Consider the following 20,503-nt stretch of genomic DNA (forward strand, 5'->3'; position numbering starts at 1 on the left):
CACGAACACTGGCTTGGTGTTTAGGTTCCGTGATCAGCATTATACCTGTTGTAAAAGATAGCATTGCGTTTCCTTTCTGCAGAACCTGGGCATCTCAAGAATACGTACAAACAGAAGTTAAAATGGTCTGCAGTAGAAGTACACACACTGGAAAACACAACTCGATTGCCCAGTGGTTGTAGATGCTTAGGTTGTGAAGAAAGAGTAGGATTCTGCCACCCAGAGAAGCGACAGAGACAGAGGAGGCCTCCAGGGCCCGGGACAGGCATCAGCACATGCTCGGGAAGGGGAAACCCCGTGTGGGGAGTTGTGGGAAATAAGTTTGGTAGAGTGAGTTGTGAGGTCAGAGACCTCATGGGCACAAACTTTGTCCTCTAGTTCACAGGAAATCATCTGACTTTTTATTTTTATCAGCAGAAGAAGGAAACATTTTTGTTTTTAAGATAAGGATGTTGGTGCTGTGCAAATGATCAGGGAGAGATGCGGGCAATGGATGTGAGAAGCAGTGAATGGCTCATATGAGGCACCGGCAGTTTGGATAGAGAAGAGAGAACCAGTCTGAGGGAATGTGCAGCAGGTGCATTGGCAGGATGTGTTGGTTAGCGGGGGATGGGGATTGAAAACAAGCAGACGATGGTGAGGTTCCTAGCGTGGCACCTGGCAGGCCGGTCGGTGCTTCTGAGGTAGAACTAGCGTGTGCTGGTTTTCATGCGGCATCTGGTGACCCTCCAGCAGCCTTCCCAAGGACTACTCTTCCATTTCAGTCAACAAACACAGGAAGAAACCAAGGCAGTTCAGGAGTGGTCTCAATCTGCCCTTGGACTCGAGGGTGCAGAAGTGTTCTGGCAGAATAAGGAATGGGGCCCAGATTCACAATGCAGCCTGAATCTGGTTCGGTGAGGCCAATGCTAAGCCACTTCACACTTTTGCGTGTTCTATCCTGGGCATCTGAAGGAAAAGTGAGTCTGGAGCCAAGTAAATCAGCCTTGAGGCCTCGGCAAACCAACCCCCCCTCCAACTTCCTTGCATAGTCCAGAATCTGATGGGAGAGATTTCAGACCCTCTTACTCTTCGCAATAAACTTCTTGAAATCAGTATAATTAAGCAAATATTTATTTAGTGCCTACTTTGTGTAAGAACCATAGAAATCTGTAGAAGAGATAGAAAAAGGAGTAAAAAAATCTTTCCTAAGGGTCATTTACTTGGGTAAACTTATGAAAGCCTCATGAAGAGCTTTTTCATTTTTTAAGGATGAGAAAAAAATATTAAAATATCTATAGCTCAAGTGAAATAAGAAAGGGCCATAAGAATCGAAGCCTCTCGTTTCACTGGAGGACCTTGATTCAGCCTCATCTGCCCCTGATGTCTGCAAGGAACTTGGAGTAGGCACTCAAACACTAGATCACTTACTGACAATGTACAGAGGAAACTCAGATAGGAAGCCATCTAAGTAAATACCACACGGCTGCAATCTTGTTAAGAATCTTCCTGCAGATTTTGTAGCCCCCCCCCCCCCACTTTTTTTCTTTTGGTATCTCACTCCAGAATGTCAGGAAACCTGTCAGAACACCTCCTACTTTTTAAACTGCTCTGTTCAGTTTACCAGCTTTGTCAGAGAAGTCTGTATTTTACTGAGTCCCGAACTCCTTCCTTAGAGTCCCATGACAGCCACTGGGACTCGCTGGGCCAGCCAGTGCTTCTTATCCCTCTTTCATCTGATAATAGACCTTAAAACATCTGGTGTCACAGCCCATCCCCGCATTCCTGGATTTAACCCTGGCCAGGCCTTCCTCACCAGATGTGATTGTGGCTGCCTCAGTTGAGTCAGGACTGTCTTCTGGTCTCTGTGCATCGGGACTGTCCACTTTAGTGGCTGAGGGCTGTGGTTAAGGCACAGGTGGGGCAGATTCCTGGACATAAAGCACAGCAGACCAAATAGGTCCTTCCCCTCAGTCTCCCTGACTTACTCCTCTCCGTTCAAGTCCCTGCTGAAATGTCACTTCCTCAGAGAGGCCTTCCATGACCACTCAGCCTCAGAGGGCTCCTTCCCCCTACCTTTCTTCCCATGGCACCCCTCCAGCCATTTCACCTACTCCACTTTCTGCCTGGTGCTGCTGCTCTCTGGAATGGTTATATGTAGATGTTAGCTTGTTCGTCCTCTCCCTTACCTACCGAACTCAAAGCTTTACAAGCAAAAGGACATCACACATCTTATCCACGGCTATATTTCTCAAGCAGTGCTTGGCACAGAGTAAGTGCCCAGTAAACATTTGGTGCATCAACTGATGAATTCTGCAATTCCATCATGCTGGCTCTTGGAAACAAAGTTCCTGTTGTCACTGCCTTGTTGATGAGTATCTTTTTTTATTACATCACTAGGAGCTGGGTTATAAAGGTTTCTTTGATCAAAACTTTATGGAAGATTTGGCCCATGTGTTCAGCAGACATAGCTGGCAGAATTACCAAAGCAATTTTTGAAACCAGGTTTGTCATCGGAACAGGAATATCTTTGAGCCTGAATAATTAAAATACCTGTTTTTGTGAGTATGGTTAGGCAGAATGAAAAAAAAAAAACTTTTTAAATTTTTAAGTTTCTTGGAGAAGATAGTATGTATTATCTGAGATAGATGGAAAATATATAAAAATGCAAGGTTATTTGCTGATGGATGAGTGAAGATAGATTATTTTTAGAATCTTTGTTCCCACTACAGTATTTATTTTATCCTTGCTGTCACTGGCACACAAAACTAGTAACGATCTTCGTTCAGAAGATATAGTGATTATTGAGTTTGGTCCACCGATTGGTTATTTAGTAAACCCTACTGGATATATTACAGAATGTCTGAAAAGATTGCTGACTTTTCTCCTTCAGAGTATTACACTTCAAAGTTTGGTGACCCCGCGCCCCAAGGACCTCTTCCCTTTCTCTAGCCGGATTTTTCCTGCCTATCACTAAGCTTACTCCTGTCGGTTCCCTGCACGCGCCTGCGCAGTTCCTCATTCGCCTATCAGCCCCACTGGCTTTAGGATTCCTCACTGGTCCTCCAGCTCTCTGCAGAAAAGTGCGCAGAAGTATCAGTTAGGTGGTATTGGCAGATATGAGCTCATAGGAAGATTCCTAAGTTTTATTTAGCCTGTCCATTTAGACACAGCTTATGAAGAGGTCTGGTTATATGCCAAATTTCAGTGTTGTTGTTGTTGTTTTTTTTTTTTCTAATTTTCTTCTTAATTTCCATATATGTTTCTCTTAGCTTCCTCCTCACTGACCATAAACCACCTCTTACCAGAACTTTTGACAAATCAGTTAGCCTCGGTTGTTACGCACCCTTCATTGGAAACCTAAATTCAAAGAAGCAGCTACTGGTTACGCGCTCACGCGCGCGTGCGTGTGTGTGTGTGTGTGTGTACACATATACTTGTTGCCTTTCCCCAGTATGTCTCACCCACCTTCCCTGCACCCAGCAGATCCACTTTCCCACCCGGACAATTGAAATCAATATTTTGGCTATCAAACTGCACATCTTGCTACTTTCTACCTTGGCCAGTGCTTCTTTATGTCTCTCATAACAAGAAGAGAGTGTCTTCCTTTTTTGTCTTTTCTAATACCTTAACCAGTATAAGAATTAGCTTTTAAAAACTGCATCTAACATTATCAGCAATTCATGTATTATTGGATGCCAACTGGAAATTCTGCCCAACTAATTTCATTTCTCTCTGATTTCTTCCAATGCTGTTATTTCATTGCCCCTGTTCCTATAATCAAGGTGTTATCTTTGATTCTTCTCATTTCCTCACTTCCTGCCTCCAACTCACCTGTACATTCTCGACGTAAGACACAATGCATCTCTCCATTACTCTCCATCTCCCCCACCAAGTTTAAGCCATCACCGCATCTGCCCTGGACAGCTGCAGTGGACTTCTTCTGATCTTGTTGCTTTTACAAAAATTAAGTTGGTTTTTGCTTTTATAGTTATCATGTCTCTAAGATCTGTTCTTTACAAAATAGAGTTATTCCTTAAAAACATGGATTGGATCATGATCCTGAGCTTTTTTTTTTTTTTTTTTTTTTTTTTTAAGATTTTATTTGTTTTATTTGTCAGAGAGAGAGAGAGAGCAAGCTTGTGCAAGCACAGAAGCAAAGGGAGCAGCAGGCAGAGGGAGAAGCAGGTTCCCCACTGAGCAGGGAGCCCAAAGCGGGACTCCGTTCCAAGACCCTGGGATTGTGACTTGAGCTGAAGGCAGATACTTAATCAACTGAGCCACTCAGGCGTCCTGATTCTGAACTTCTTAAAGGCTTTCCCTCATACTCAGAATAGAGTCCAAACTCCTTAATATGGTTTGCAGAACTGTATGTGATCTGCCCTTTGCCTTCCACTCTCTCCTCTGCCCACTTTGTTGCACAGTGATAGCCTTTTCTTCACCCATACTCACGTCGAGTGCCAACTTTGGGCCTTTGCACCAGCTGTCTATCTGCCCAGAATGCTCTTTCCTCTGACATCTCTTTCACTGGCTTCCTCTGGTTCATTACATGTCGGAGGAAAGGTCATTTCTTCCAAGAAACCATCTCTAAATCTTCCACCTAAAGCTGCCATTGCTTTCTCTCACGCAGGCCTATTGTAATTCTGTATGGAACTGTGAATGTCAGCCACTGGTGTTTTGTTATTGATATTTCTGTGTATGTGCTGTCACCCCCACTAGACTGTGGTTTCCTGAGATTATCAGTGTCTGATATGTAGCAAGGACTCATGACAGACATGTTGAGTAAAAAAAGTAGTGAATGAAAAAAAAAAAAAAAAAAGTAGTGAATGAGTGAATATACTAACATTATTGGATTCCCCTGCTTGGATATATATGTTTTGTTTTTATAAGTAAGTTGTACATTCCTAGGATATGTCTTTTGAGTCCTCTTGTTACCTAGTTTGGTTTGGGATATAGAGGCAGTGCTTGGAAGATTCTTATTCTCTTGACTTTAGCTCTTTTTTGACCTTATTTAGTTTGTGCATCCTAAGAAGTCTGTGGAGTATCTTACTGAAGAGTTCCCTTCCTGATTAAAATAACTATAAAATAATCAAATTCAAAATTGACATACTATAGTCTTAACCTCCAGTGAGTCTACAGCAACGTACCTCTATGGTCCTAAAGATTATTTCCAAGGGAATTGGAAGTGGGTTTACTCACTAATAGAAATTCACATTAATACTCTGGTGTGTGCTGTTACCACAGTTGTGATAAACCCTCTCCCAGGGCTAACTTACAGCAGTAACTATTCAGTACATCACATGGATGGACAGATTTCCATGAAAGTAGATTACTTTTCTTCACTTCAGTCTTTAACCTGTTCTTTTTTTTGTCTTAGAATTAAATACAGGGGAGCCCAAGTCATAGTTTGCATCTTTGTGAAACTTCGTCACTGCCTTATGTTGCCGTGTTTCCTAAGAGATATGATGCGCTAATCTCAACTCTCAGGGGTTCACAACTGCGGGGCACCAAGGAGAAAATTTGGGCCAATAAGCCACCAATGTGAATAGTTCTCATGCTTGCACCAGAAATGTCCTGACTCGGTGTGTGATTTTTCCCCACTGAACCATGCTTCCTAATCTTGGGAGTGTAGGAGAGGGAAACTCTGTGTGGAAAAGAGAAGTTTTACAAATTGTATTCCTTGAAAAAGTAGCCTGTTTTGAGGAAATACTTGTTCTCGTCTCCATCACCTTTCCCTGTGGTCTTGGGACATGATGTGGAACTGTTTTGTTCCCTTTTCAGAATTCCCTTTTCAGAATTCTTCCCGGCAGTTGCTAAGAAACATAGATGGTAAACCATTAGAAAACACCTTTTAGCTTTCTAAGTTTTCCCATCCTTTATAAAGGGATATCTTGCTTTTATGACCCTTCACAGTTAGTTCCCTACTAATCTCTCTTTATCTCTTCTAAAAGTATTTTCTTCCTCACTTTTTTCTAGACCATAAAGACCTCAAGAAGAGAGGGTGTCTTATGTAACTGGCACATTGTTCAGTGTCTTGCACAAAGGAAGTACTCAATTAACATTTGTTTATTAACTCTTACTGATGCAGTTCTCTCTCTGTGCGTCAGCTCCTGAGCCGCCACCTCTTACCAGAACTTTTGACAAATTAGTCTCTCTCCCTTCCCCACATCTAGCTCTTCTCCCCTTTTCCTACTATCTCTCTGAGGCTTGCTCTGTCTTCCCCCCACCTCTGTTAAGCACTTATTCTATGAGCCACCTGTTTTCTGTTGGTATTTTGTCATCTTACATTGCAGGGTACTCTTATCTGGAATTAATGTCCACTCAACCTAATTGTAAGCAGCAGAACAGTCTGAATCTATATTAAATGTCTTTGCACTTTCAGTGTGTTACACAGAGCAGGGACTCAGTGTCTGTTGCCCACAACAGCTCGTGTCTTATCTTCTGCGCTGATAGGTGCTGTTGCTAGATACTCGTGGCATGTTGCCATGTTACATCTTAGCTAAATTTCAGCAGAGGATGGGGTGTATTGTTTGTTAACTGCTTTGGAGAACATTGCACAGGAAGTCATTTTCATTTTGTTGCAGATCAACAGGAAATAAGGCTTAGTTGCCAAACTAAAGTAAGAAAAGCAACCAAGCATATTTATTCCTCCTTTAGGGACTTTCATTGTTCCAGGAATCATTAGCTTCTCTTCAGATAGTGGAAATTATCCTGGATATCTCAGTTGCACATGCAGAGAAAAGTTTGATAGGAGGAAGATGTTCAGTCTTTTGTTCCAGTTTTACTTTGCATTATCTATACTCTATAGCAGTTGAATTTATCATAGCTTCTAATCACTTATCAGCTAGATGCCTTTAAGGAGATCTACTCCTTCCTTTAGTAAAATGGGTCTGGCTTCCTGGATCAAAGACTACTCTTATCTGTAGTACACTTATTTTGGCCATTTCTCTTGCTCATTATTCTTTTTATTGGCGTTAGTGATGGTGAGAATACAGGATTACTGACTCTAAAATCTGATCCTCTTTCAAGTTTATTTCATAGGCATGACCATCTTTTAAAATTAGAGTGCCGTAACCTTGGCCCTGCTGTGAACTACGCACCATGAGGATCAGAGGGGAAGAGATGAGAGAATGGAAACTTTATTCAGATCTTTGGTGTGTTTTAATTTTACATTGTGTTTTCATACTAATTTAATTTCCTTCCAGAATGAAAGTTGGCAGTCATTTAGAGAAGCGGTAGAGGAGGTTGGAATCATTGCCCTTGAAATGCATGTGAGAGTCCCTAATCCATAGATTATTGACATAATGAACTCTAAAACTCTTAATAATCATTCCACTATGTAATGACAGCCTGTATTTAGAGAGCTTTAGCCGGTGGATCGTGTGCCTAACTCTGGCTTTGCTCTGTTGGGGTTCGCACATTGCAGCTGTGCCCCAGTCCTCGGGAACAGGAGCTCACCTAGCACCTGCCAGAGAGGGCTCAGCAGCGGGAGCCCTTTCCTCCCACTGGCTTCATTTCACCCTTTGCAGAGACAGAAACACCCCAATCCACAAGATGCCTTATTTCCCTCCAGTTTTCAACTACAGCAGAGGATATTTCTGTACAGATAAGAATGACCAACTAGGGGCGCCTGGGTGGCTCAGTGGGTTAAAGCCTCTGCCTTTGGCTCAGGTCATAATCTCAGGGTCCTGGGATCAAGCCCCACATTGGGCTCTCTGCTTGGCGGGGAGCCTGCTTCCTCCTCTCTCTCTCTGCCTACTTGTGATCTCTGTCTGTCAAATAAATTAATTAATTAATTAATTAATTAATTAAAAGAATGACCAACTAATTTCCATGACTGTTTTTCACATTTTTCATGTTTGCCATTTTCATTGTTTGCAAAAGACAGCAGACAACAGGAGGACTCCTGGGAATTCAGCTTTTTTCATTGTTAAATGTCAGCCTGGAGGGCATCTGTATGCCCTTGCTGGGCATCTTGCTCTTCAAGAGGCAAACCCCCTCACTCACAGCCTGCTCTGTGACACGGGGCCGGTCACCCAGTGAATGCTACGTTTTTTCTTTACAGCTAGATTAAATGCTGCAGACTTATTATCAGATGTGGCGTGGATGATTCAAATGAAAACAAATGGCCTAGAGTTTAAAAATAGAAGTTGAGAGACTAAATATTTGCACTTAAAAAGGAAGGGAAAAGAACAGAAATCACCATGGCCGACCACTTCTTGAAGTCATCCTCATTCAATTATAATTTGCACTTTCCACTCCCTATAACTAAACATTAGATTTCATTTACTCCAGATGCATTTGCCTCAAGTAAATTCAGAATGCCATCCTTCTTTCTGGTGATAGTAAATTTATTTCATGTTTGTGGCCTACATGTGACTGGGTACACTGAATAGTCTTTAAGTGAATCTTAGTGACATTATGAGAAGTTTTTTTAATCGTTTGCTTGGTGTGACCTGTTTAGAGTTTTGCAACATTTAGTATCTATAAAAGCTTGACAACATTTTTTACAAATAAATCATGTTTTTGCAAGGAATTTACAGGCCCTTGGTGGTTGGTGGTGGAGGGCTGGAGGGATTTGCTTTGAGTATATCTTTCACAGGTAGACTGAGCTATTCGTTGCTGTCTGGGGAATGTACGGCTGAGAAAGGTCACAGTGTCTTTAATATATACATGACACCTTCTGTTCAGAGAGTCTTGGACAGTTGGTGAAAACCTGAAACAACTTTTTATTTAGCAGACTTGTAAATTCCTTACATTAGTGAGACAATATAGCTAAACAGTAGCCTATAAATACAAAAGGAAGCTTTTTAGTGGCCTGAAATATTTCTCTACCCCTAAGACAAGATTACCAATTAAGATTGTGGTTAAGTACATCTATTATATTTAAAAAAAAAATAAAAAATTAACGAGATTTATTTACTTATAATCACTGTTTACATAATTTCAAGCAATAAATTTTTATGTTCACTAAATGACCCAGTGGATTAACCAAGATGGTAAATTGACTAGCCCATCTTACGTAATTAAAGATAAATCTTGCCAAATGACAGTAGTGAAGTTGCTGCAGACACTCCCCAGGGCAAGTTTTATTGTTTTTACGCATAGTTTTTGTGTTGATAGAGGTCATGCTGGGTGTTTAGTTGATACATTGATGAATTATTTGAGCTCCTTTTTTTTTTTTCCTGTTTACCACTAGACTATTTTACAGTTCTGAAACATTCCCACAGGTTTGTGGTAAAAAGATATGCCAGGTCAGTTTGACTATTTATTTTTCACTGCACTAAAGGCTCCATAAAATAAACAGTTGAAATGAATGCTGAAAATAAAGTCTTAGCATGAGTTTCAGGCTTTCAGTTACCCATCATATTCTCTACTCCCTACCACCAGAAAACAACGTAAATGCTTCATATCTCCTCCTTGGTGTTTCCTTCAAAACCAGTCTTGAGTTCATTCCTTGCACTCTTTACTCTGTGGGCTGGAGGAGCAGAGAGCCCTGCAGAGAAGGTGGAAGAGAAGAATGGGAGAAGCAAACTTGGTCCTCATTCCTAAAACATCCCAAAGAAAACCACTCTCCACTCTTTTTGACCTGTAGCTTTTACCCTCTCGCCAGCAATTATAAAAATAATTTATTATCTGTAAAAGTTCTTCTTTTAGATCCGCTGCTCATTTACCTTTACTCTAACATGAACTAACTGGACTCATATAATGTTTCCAAATAGTTTAACCTCAAATTTGTGTGTGTGTGTGTGTGTGTGTGTGTGTGCGCATGAGTGCGCACTGTGTAAGTTAATTATATTTAAAGTTATTTACTTGGGGCACCTGGGTGGCTCAGTGGGTTAAAGTTATTTACTTTTTAGTGCCTAGATCTCTAACTTTGTAGGAGAGAACACATGGCTAATCTCTGGATAATTATATTTCAAAAACAATTGGGCCTTCCAAAGAATAAAACTATACAATAATCTAGATTACTCATAATCTAGGCTAAAGGTTAAGGTTTATAAATCATTAGATCATTTTTGTTTTTTCTCTTCGGTCTTGGCAGGATCTGAAAGTATGTGCCAAATATAAAGAAGCCTCTGACAACATGAAAACATCGGTTTTAGATTAGCATCTCTATTACTTGATTCATTAGAACTTTTTAATTGAAACAAAGTCAATCTTCTCAGTAATAGGATAACACTGTCTAGTTTTTCTGGGCTGTGAATAATTGTGGGACCAAGTTGATTGATATGCCTAGAAAAATAAAAATATTTGCCATCATCCTAGAAACTTCCTACTTCTGTTGGAACTAGACCATGGATTATAAAAAGATAGTGTGGTTTCTTGCTATACAGATAGATTGCTGAGATTACTACCAGACGCCCAGGACAAAAGAAATAATACCAAAAGAGAAATTCTAGGAAATGTTATTTAACTTAAACTTTAAATTTAGGTAAGCTCTGGATACCTAGAAGTAACAAAAATAAATGAAAGGAAAAGTTATGCCATTAGAGGGCACTTTTGTAATCTTAGAAGAAGTCATTTCTTATAGACTGGCTTACCCAAGTCTTATTCTTAAGAGGAATGTATTTTTAGTTGTTTATTTAAAATGACTAATTCTTAAGCTGAGTGTCTGAGAGAGAACATTTTACTGGTGGGGGAAAAAATCTATAGAATCTTAATATCTAATTAAACCTTTAAACCTGAATCACTGAATAGAAGTTGTAAAAATATGTACACTCCATCTGCACAATAGTTTTTTGATTAGCTATCTTCAGTGCTTCTTTTAAATACATTTTGTTTAGAATAATTCTGCCTGTAACCTGATCAAATGATTAACTTTCCATAATAACTGAGTATGCTTTTACCCAACAGTAGATGAATGTTATTAGATAACATGTTGAAGAAGATAGTCCTGTAGAATATAAAGATCTGTGCTTTGGGACCATACTAATTTTTTCTAGTTTTATTGAAAAATAGTTGTTATATATTACTATGTAAATTTAAGGTGCACACATGATAGTTTGATTTGTATATATTAATGAAATGATTACCACAATAGGGATAGCCAACATCCATCTTCTCATATAGATACAAAGTGGGAAAAAAAAAAAAAAAAGGAATAATAATTTTAAATATTTTTCCAAAAAGTGTCTGTTTTGCCCATAATGTATGGCAATTAAAATGGTTAAAATTGTTTCAGAAATAAAAAGTTGATGTGATAGAACTTTAGCTGGATAAATAACGATTTTCTTTTTTTAATAAAGAAAGCGAAAAGATAGGGTTGAGTCTCTTCGCTGTTGGTGGTAATATAAATAAAAACTTATTTTATTTACATAAAATAAAGTAGATAAGCCAGGAAAATAACTTGGTAAGTAAAACATTGTGTCAAGAACTGTGAAGAGTTTGAGATTTTACTCTGCTTGTAAGCTAACAAGTTAGCCTGTCATACATAGTTTCATTGATGCTAGATGGCGTGAGACTCCTGGGTCAGAGACAAAAGCACTACTCAGAGCAACTCAGAGCCATCCACAGCAGAATCCACAGTATTATCATTTTCCCCCAGTGACTCCCTGACCCCCAATTGCCACAAATGAAAAGAGGGACAGATAGCACCAGCCCCCAAATGGTTTTGTTTTTTTTTTTTTTTTTAACAAGAGGAGCCCTGAACTTGGGGAGCCCAGATCTTCCATGGTATAGTGATCATGCATGCTCTTGGCTCCAGAAAGTTTATCTTCCAAGGCTTTTCATTACCTAAGCGTCCTTGGGAAGATAATGTAGAACAAAGGCAGTGAATTCCTCTGCTCCCAGATGGGCAAAAAAAGCACAGAGACAGACCCATGGAGAATTATCTTTCAACACCTACTTTATAGAATCCTATCATCTGAAGCTCTGTTCACTATTATTTATTTATTTATAAATTAAAAAATAGCTGATGTGGAGAATATACAATAATCCTATTTTCCATATTTAATTTACTCATGAAAAATTGTATTTCTTGTATTGTATTATATTCACTATGTGATCTTACCTGTCCAAGCCTCAGTTTGATTATTTTTGAAATGAGAAAATCATAGTGCCCACATCATAGGGTTGTTGCTAGCATTATATGACATAATATATATAAAGCACTTAGAAGAGTGCAGCATTTACAAAATAAAACTTATTAATACTGTTTTTAACTCAAAATTCATTTCTTATCACTTGCTGATTTAATAAAGAGAAAGTCCTTCCCATGGATGGCTGGAAAAGAGGAAGCTGGAAAGATCCCCACCGATCATAACTAGCTACCTCCCTAACTCTAGAGCTGACCTAAATATCCCAAATATCCTGGGGCATTGGGCAGCATGTCCTGCTTGGTCATCCCGCGGGACCATGCAGCTGACCACTTTCTGGGCAAACATAGAGTCTAATGAGGTAAAGCTGCCTGAGTGGTTCTAGGGCAAATACACCTGACTATATCATACCCAAGTGCTGCCATCGCATATTTGGTCTAAGTTCCTAATAAGCATGGAAGGGCAAATTCTAACCACTTCTAAAGAGACAGATTTTACCGTCTGGCTTCTGCTCTCGGGAGGTAAATTTTGGGGATGCTGCTACAGAGTTAACTGGATATATTCCATTATGCTGAAATAATTATTTCTTAACAGCGATACCTGAGCAAATTCTAGCATATCGGATTACTCACTTCTGTTAGCTACAGGAGGAAGGGCATCAGAGGGGAGGGATTAAGGGTTGTGAGTAGAGGTCTCATTCTATTTAGTTAACCATGTCCGTGTTTGTTTTGAATGGGTTCGCTGAGTTTTGATTTTGATCCATCTCACCATCTTTCATAGTTATAAGTTTCATCTGCTATTAGTAACTCACATGGAGCTCCTGCTTTCCATGCCCAACTTTGCTTGTATTCTATTTTGACTATTATCTGGATATCTGAGGTTCAGATTACTTAATGAAACTGAAGAAGGCCTGGTCTCATTCCTCAACTGCTAGCTAGTTGGGAGGAGGAATTGAGGATTCAGTCTCAGAATCATCATTTGTTTTTAGAGATTATCACCTTAACCCTTGAGAAAACTGAGGTCCACCTGGAGTGGTTAAGTGCATTGACTTAGATATGGATCTAGTTTGTGCTGCAACTAAAAAAGTCAGATTTCTTAGTTCTCAGTCAAGTTTTCACTCAATTACAATGCAATTGAGAATTAGAGCCTCTTGTAAGAAATTACGATGGCTTTCTTGAGAGATATTACAGAGGACAAATGTTTGGCCTCTGCAGTCAGATCCACCTGGATTTATAACCTTTCTCTGCTTATGTAAAAGGAGGTTTACTCTTCCATGAGAATAGTACCTACTTCACAAAGGTTTTTGTGAAGATTAAATGCAATAATGCAGCTGGTGAATTTAACCCCTTGTTTTGCACATAGTGACTCTCAATGACTGCAGATGTCTTATATGGAAAACTGCAAAACACATGGCAAAAAAAAAACAAAACTTTTTGAAAAAGGAAGTTATGTTTACTTTTTGGGTAAGCTCAGTGTGAGAAAATTACTCCTCACATTATCATAAAAAAGAAAAGTTTATTCCCTTCAAAAAAATATTTTAATATGAATCTACTTTTGATAGCACTCCAAGAAAGATAAAATCAAAGTCAAATGATGGCTTAAGTAGAGGTAATCTCAGAGCTGTAGTAATAACTCTTTAGAAATAAAACTGGCTTTCACTTCATTTCAAATTATTGCAGATATTTTCATTCGACTTTCTCACTCTTTAAAGTACCTAAGTATAAACACACTCTTCCCCTAATGCTTGAAATCCCTGATGTACGTTGCCAGAGAGGTAAGGGACAACCCTCAGAGGAAGCAAGACCTTTCACCAGTACTTGACATCAAAAGAACTTGCCTACCTGAGGCTTCCTGTTAGGGACACTGAGTCATGTAGAAGATGGTGTCCTTGACAATATTCCCACAGCAACATGCAGTAGAGAGTGATACATAATTATCTATAGGATCTTTAATGAAAGTCAGTTTGAATGCCAAAATGTAATTCAATGAAAATACTCTGCTGGAGTAGTAAATATATATCTGTGATGGGTTAAGACAAATAACCTGACACTACAACTTTCCAATGGTCTCACTTGATCCAAAAGTGGGAATCCAAGCCCACTTCTAATATGGCTAAGGTTTACATTTAAATGTTGTGTTGAAGAGTCTAGTAATGAATGATAACTAGATATAAGCAAATAATCTATCTTGTGATTTTGGACAAATTGCTTAACCTATGACATAATTAACTTTATCATCTCTAAAACTTTCTAACTTACGAAAATCTGATCTTGGAAACAAAAATAATACTATACATGTATAATCCCGTCAAGTCTCAAGGAAACATAAAAGTAATTGTTCAATGGTAATTTTCTGGCTCTCAGTGAGTCTGTGTGTCTCTTTATGCTATGGTTCAATTTCTGAGACATTTGTATACACTTTTGTACAAGAACCATGCTGGCTTCTGCCATATTGAAGTGGGGATTTTCTCTCTGAATATCTGGAGAAGTCAAAGCACCAAGAGTCCATTCATTTAAAAATCTTTTTAATATCTGAAATGTTAGTGAATTTGTTATCAACGTCATGAAATAGTTTGGGAACAAAACAAAACAAAACAGGAAATTTGTCTTCAAGATCATGTATGTATCCAAAATACATACTACAACTCTAACTTTCTGTCAAAGCTAAAATATTCTTAACCCTCTAGAAAGTCTGCAACTTGCCCAAGCGTCTACCTGCAGAACTAATGTAAGCAATCATTTCTGTTGCCCCAGGATGGTGCCTCTCCACTGGTGTCTGCTGTGGCTGCTATTACCACTGAGCTCAAGGACTCAGAAGTTACCCACTCGAGATGAGGAACTTTTTCAGATGCAGATCCGGGACAAGGCGTTTTTTCATGATTCATCAGTAATTCCAGATGGAGCTGAAATTAGCAGTTACCTCTTTAGAGACACACCCAAAAGGTATTCTCTCTGCAGTATTTTCCTTATCAATAAATTGATAAAGAATACTAAAAAGCAAAGTAAACGTTTAGACTTAGATTAGATAATTTACAATCAATCTCTGAATAGTATTGCTTATTTTCCTCTAAGAAAAGAAAATGACAATACAACTGCTAATCATTAAGTAGAGGTTGTTTGGTCCTTGCTGATTGTGATCTCTTTTGGGATGGAGAGAGCAGTTTTTGCATTTCTTACATTTTAGAATGGTTATTTTCTTATCTTTGGGATAGCAGGAAATTTCTAAGAAGGATTCTGTAGGATTAAGATGAAATTAATCAAGAACAGGGTTCAAAACAGAGGCATACGAAGACCCTGAGCTCACCTCTGCCCATTGACATTGCAAACTACAGCTCCATATAGAACAGTTCTCTCTGAAGTAGACATGAAAACTAAACAGTTCCTCCACACAAAGGATAAAAAGGCCACATAGAGATGGATGGCAGAGGCATGATCTTGTCAAAAAAACCCTACACTTAGTGTGGCAATTCACAAACAGGAAGACTCTGACAAATACAGAGCACATCCCTGAGGAGAAAGGAGTTTGATCCCCACATCGGGCACCCCAAACCTTGGGACCTACACCAAAGAGACAAGCCCCCAAAACATCTGGCTTATGCCTGGGAAAACCAAAAGGCTATGAAAAAATAAGACTCCACTCTTTTTGTTCTAAAAGGTTTATTTATTATTTTAGAGAAAGCTGGGGGGGGGGGGGGTGCAGAGGGAAAGAATCACATGCAGACTCCCCATGAGTGTGAGCCCAACACGGGGCTCTGTCTCACAACCTGAGGTCATGAACTGAGCCAAAATCAAGAGTTGGACACTCAAACAACTGAGCCACCCAGGTGCTCCTTAAGACTCTGCTCTTAAAGGGCATATGTACAGACTTCCTTACCCCAGGACCCATTGCAAACACAAAAAGTTGAAAAATGCCTAGACTACATACAAAAGAGATTCATTGGCTAATCTTAAAGTGCCTGCTGGAAGGGCAGGGGTCTCTTAGAACTCTTTCAAGGCACGGAGGTGCTAGCAAGTATCATTTTTGCATTTTCCCTCTACCTTATTAGCACTGCTTGCCCACATCTAGGTTTTCTTATGGCCCACACTGCTAAACCTGACAAGTGGGCTTGCCCCAGCCTGGCACACCCCCACAGCCCAACCAAAGCCAGTATATATGCAGAGGCCACACAAGGGATTCCTGGCTCTGATGGCCAGGGTGGTTACATTTCTGAGCCCCCAGGATTGAAATAATCAGGGAGACAGTTCTTGGCAGGCTATCCCCACCAGGATACTGCAGAGACTAAGACTGAGACACCCCCAGGCTTCCTGTAATCAATCCTTCAAGACTGGGAGAGATAGTTCTTTCACCTAATGCATAGAAACCAACATAGAGAGTTAAACAAAATGAAAACAAACAAACAGGGATGCCTGCGTGGCTCAGTTGGTTAAGCCACTGCCTTTGGCTCAGGTCATGATCTCAGCATCCTGAGATCGAGTCCCAAATCAGGCTCCTTGCTCAGCAGGAGCCTGTTTTTCCATCTGCCTCTGCCTGCCATTCTGTCTGCCTGTGCTCACTCTGACAAATAAATAAATAAAATCTTTAAAAAAAAAAAAGAAATAAAGAAAGAAAGAAAACAAACAAACAAAGAAATATATTCTAAATGAAGAACAAGATGAAACTCCAGGGAGGAAAAAAACCTTAATGAAACAAAGAGAAGTAATTTACCGGATAAAGAGTTCAACGTAGTGGTCACAAAGATGCTCAGCAATCTTGGGGGAAGAATAGGTGAACACAGAGGGAATTTAAACAAAGAGACAGAAAATATAAGAAAGCATTACCAGACAGAAGTCATAGATCTTAAAAAGACAGTAACCAAACTGAAATATACATTATAGGGGTTCATCAACAAATTAGATAAAGCACAAGAAAGGATCAGTAACCCAGAAGACAGGGCAGTGCAACTCACCCAAAGAGAGCAGAAAAAAGAAAAAATAATCTGAAAAAATGAAGATCATTTAAAAAACATACAGGACAACATCAGGTGGAGTAACATTTGCATATTAGAGGTCCCAGAAAGAGACCCTAACCTGGAGGATGAAACATATGTCCTCATTCAGGAAGCCTAGAGTTCAAAATAAGATGAACCTAAAGAGATCCACCCTAAGATATATTACATTAAAATGTCAAAATTCAAAGATAAATAGAAAATCTTATAACCAAGAGGAAAACTTGTTACAAATAAGGGAACCTCCACAAGATGATCAGCAGATTTTTCAGCAGAAATTTTGCAGGCCAGAAAAGAGTGACATGATATATTCAAAGTGCTGAAAGCAAAAAAAACTCCAACCATGACTACTCACCTAGCAAGATTTTCAGAATTAAAGAAAGATGAAGAGTTTTCCAGACAAGCAAAAACTAAAGGAGTTCACCAACACTAAACCAGCCTTGTCAGAAATGTTAAAAAGATCTCTTAAGTTGAAAAGGGGACTAACCAATATCAAGAAAACATATAAAGTAAAAATTTCCCTGGTAAAGGTAAATATATATTAAAGGTAGTGAACTAATCACTTATAAGGTTAGCATGAAGATTAAAAGGCAAAAGTAGTAAAAAAAAAAATAACTAAAACTACAACAATTAGTTGGAGTATATACACAAAATGATGTAAAATGTGACACCAGAAGTATAAAATGTGGAACTGGGAAGTAAAAATATAAGGTTTCAGAATGTGTTCATACTTAACTTGTTACCAAATTAAAATAGACTGGCATATATACATATAGGCTTATATTTATAAGTCTCATGGTGACAACAAAGCAAAAACCTATGGCATATACAAAAAGATGAGAATGGAATCTAAACATAACACCAAAGAAAGCAATCAAACCACAAGAGAAGAAAGCAACAGAAAGAGAAAACAGAATGGAACGATAAAATGATTAACAAAATGGCAGCAGCAGTATATACCTACCTATAATTTAAACATAAATGGACTAAATTCTCCAATCAAAAGGCATCGAGTGGCTGAATGGATTTAAATCCATATGCTCCCTGACAAGAGATTCACTTTAGATGTAAGGACACACACAGATTCAAAGTAAAAGGGCTAGGAAAAGATGTTCCATGCAAATAGAAACCAAAAAAAGTTGGGGTAGCTATTATATTAGACAAAATAGACTTTAAAACAAAAGACTATAATAAAAGACAAAGACGGGCATTACATAATGATTCAGGGGTCAATCCAGCGAGAAGATAAAACATTTGTAAATATATTTTTTAAATTTTATTAACATTTGTAGGTATTTATATACCCAATATAGATTAGGAGCACCTAAACATATAAACAAGTATTAACAGACTTAAAGGGAGAAATTGAGAGCAATACAACTATAGTAGGTGGACTTAGTACCCCATATTCATCAATGGATGCTTCATCCAGACAGAATATTAATATCAATGTGGAAACATGGCCTCAAATGAAACATTAGACCATTTACTAGATATATACAGAACATTCCACCCATAAGCAACAGAATATAAATTTTTCTCAAGTGCACATAGAACATTCTCCAGGATTGATCATATGTTAGGACAAAAAAAAAAGTCTCAATAAATTTAAGAAGATTGAAATTTCACCAAACATCTTTTAGAACATAATTGTATGAAACCAAAAATCAATCACAAATATGTGGAGATTTAAAAACATGCTACTGAACAACCAATAGGTCAATGAAAAAAAAAAAAAAAACTTGAGACAAATGAAAGTGTGAAAGTCACACACCAAAATTTATGGGACACAGCAAAAGCAGTTGTAAGAGGGAAGTTTTTAATGATATAGAACTGGCTCAAGAAATCAGAAAAATCTCAAATAATTTAAATTTTATACCTAAAGGAACTAGGAAAATAGGAATAAGTGAATCCCAAAGTTAAAAGGAGGAAGAAAATAATAAACATCAAAGTGGAAATAAATAAGATAAAGACTAAAGAGACAATAGGAAAAAAACCAATGAAACTAAGAGCTTCTTCTTTGAAAAGATAAATGGAATTGATAAACTTTTAGCTCCACTCACTAAGAAAAAAAAAAAGAGGACTCAAAATCAGAAATAAATGAGAGTAAGTTATAATTGATACCAAAAAGATACAAAGGACCTACTATGAAATTAATATGAAGAACTATATGCCAATAAATTGGACAAACCAGGAAGAAAGTGGATAAATCCTCAAAAACATATACTCCTTAAGACTGAGTCATGAGAAAATAGAAAATATAAATAGACCAATTACTAACAAGAAGATTGCTAGTCCCAACAAACAAAAGTCCAGGACCAGGTGGCTTCACTAGTGAATTCTACTAAATATTCAAAGAAGATCTAATGCCTATCCTCCTCAAAATATTTCAGAAAATTGTGGCCTCATTTTATGAGCCCAACACTACACTGACACTGAAACTAGATATGAGGACACCACAAACAAACAAACAAACAAACAAAAATTACAGGTCAATATCCCTAATGAGCATAGCTGCAAAACTCCTCAACAAAATATTAGCAGACCAAATTCAAATAATACATTAAAAGGATCATACAGCACCATCAAGTTGGATTTATTCCAGGGATGCAAGGATGATTCAATATCCATGAATCAATAAATGTGATATCACATTAACCAAATGAAGGATAAAAATCATACAATCATCTCAATTGATGCAGAAAAAGCATTTGGTAAATTCAACATCTATTTATGATAAAAACTTTCCACAAAGCAGGTATAGAGGGAATGTATCCCCATGTGATAAAGGCCATATATGACAAGCCTATAGCTAATATGACCCTCAATGGTGAAAAGAAGAAAGCTTATCCTCTAGGATCAAGGACAGGACAAGGATACCCACACTTGCCACTGATAAGTGTCATGGTATTGGGAGTCCTAGCCCAACCAATTAGAAAGAAAATGATATAAAAGGTGTTCAAATTGGAAAGGTAGAAGTAAAACTGTCACTGTTTTCAGGCAACATGATTTTATATATAGAAAACCCTGAAGCTCCCACCAAAAAACTGTTGTAACTAATAAAAGAAATTATTAAATTTGCAGGATACAGAAATCAATATACAAAAATCTATTGTTTTTTCAACACACCAATAATAAACTACCAGAAAGAGAAATTAATGAAAACAATCCTGTTTACAGTTGCATCAAAAAGAACAGAATACCTAGGAATAAATTTAACCCAGGAGGTAGAAGACCTGTATACTGAAAACTGACATTGATGAAAGAAAGTGAAGACGACACAAATAAATGGAAAGATACTCTGTGTTCATGAATTGGAAGAATTAATATTGTCAAAATGTCCATACTACCCAAAGCAAACTATAGATTCCGTGAAATCCCTATCAAAACTTCAATGACGTTTTTCACAGAACTAGAACAAATAATTTTAAAATTTGTCTAGACCCACAAAATCCCTGAAAACCAAAGCAATCTTGAGAAAGAAGGACAAAGCTAGAGATAC

At 38.2% G+C, this 20,503-nt stretch overlaps 1 protein-coding gene across 1 annotated transcript in view; it reads left to right on the plus strand.

Moving 5' to 3' along the window:
* NDNF (neuron derived neurotrophic factor) overlaps positions 1-20,503 on the plus strand; it is a 41,180-nt gene that overhangs the window by 12,915 nt on the left and 7,762 nt on the right. The window contains exon 2 of the mRNA XM_082729162.1: positions 14,771-14,959. Within this exon, the coding sequence (XP_082585288.1) occupies positions 14,772-14,959 (188 nt within the window). The 5' untranslated portion in view covers position 14,771. The remainder of the gene's footprint in view (positions 1-14,770; positions 14,960-20,503) is intronic.

This window comes from Mustela nivalis (assembly GCF_964662115.1).
Source record: "Mustela nivalis genome assembly, chromosome: 4".
Taxonomy (NCBI): domain Eukaryota; kingdom Metazoa; phylum Chordata; class Mammalia; order Carnivora; family Mustelidae; genus Mustela; species Mustela nivalis.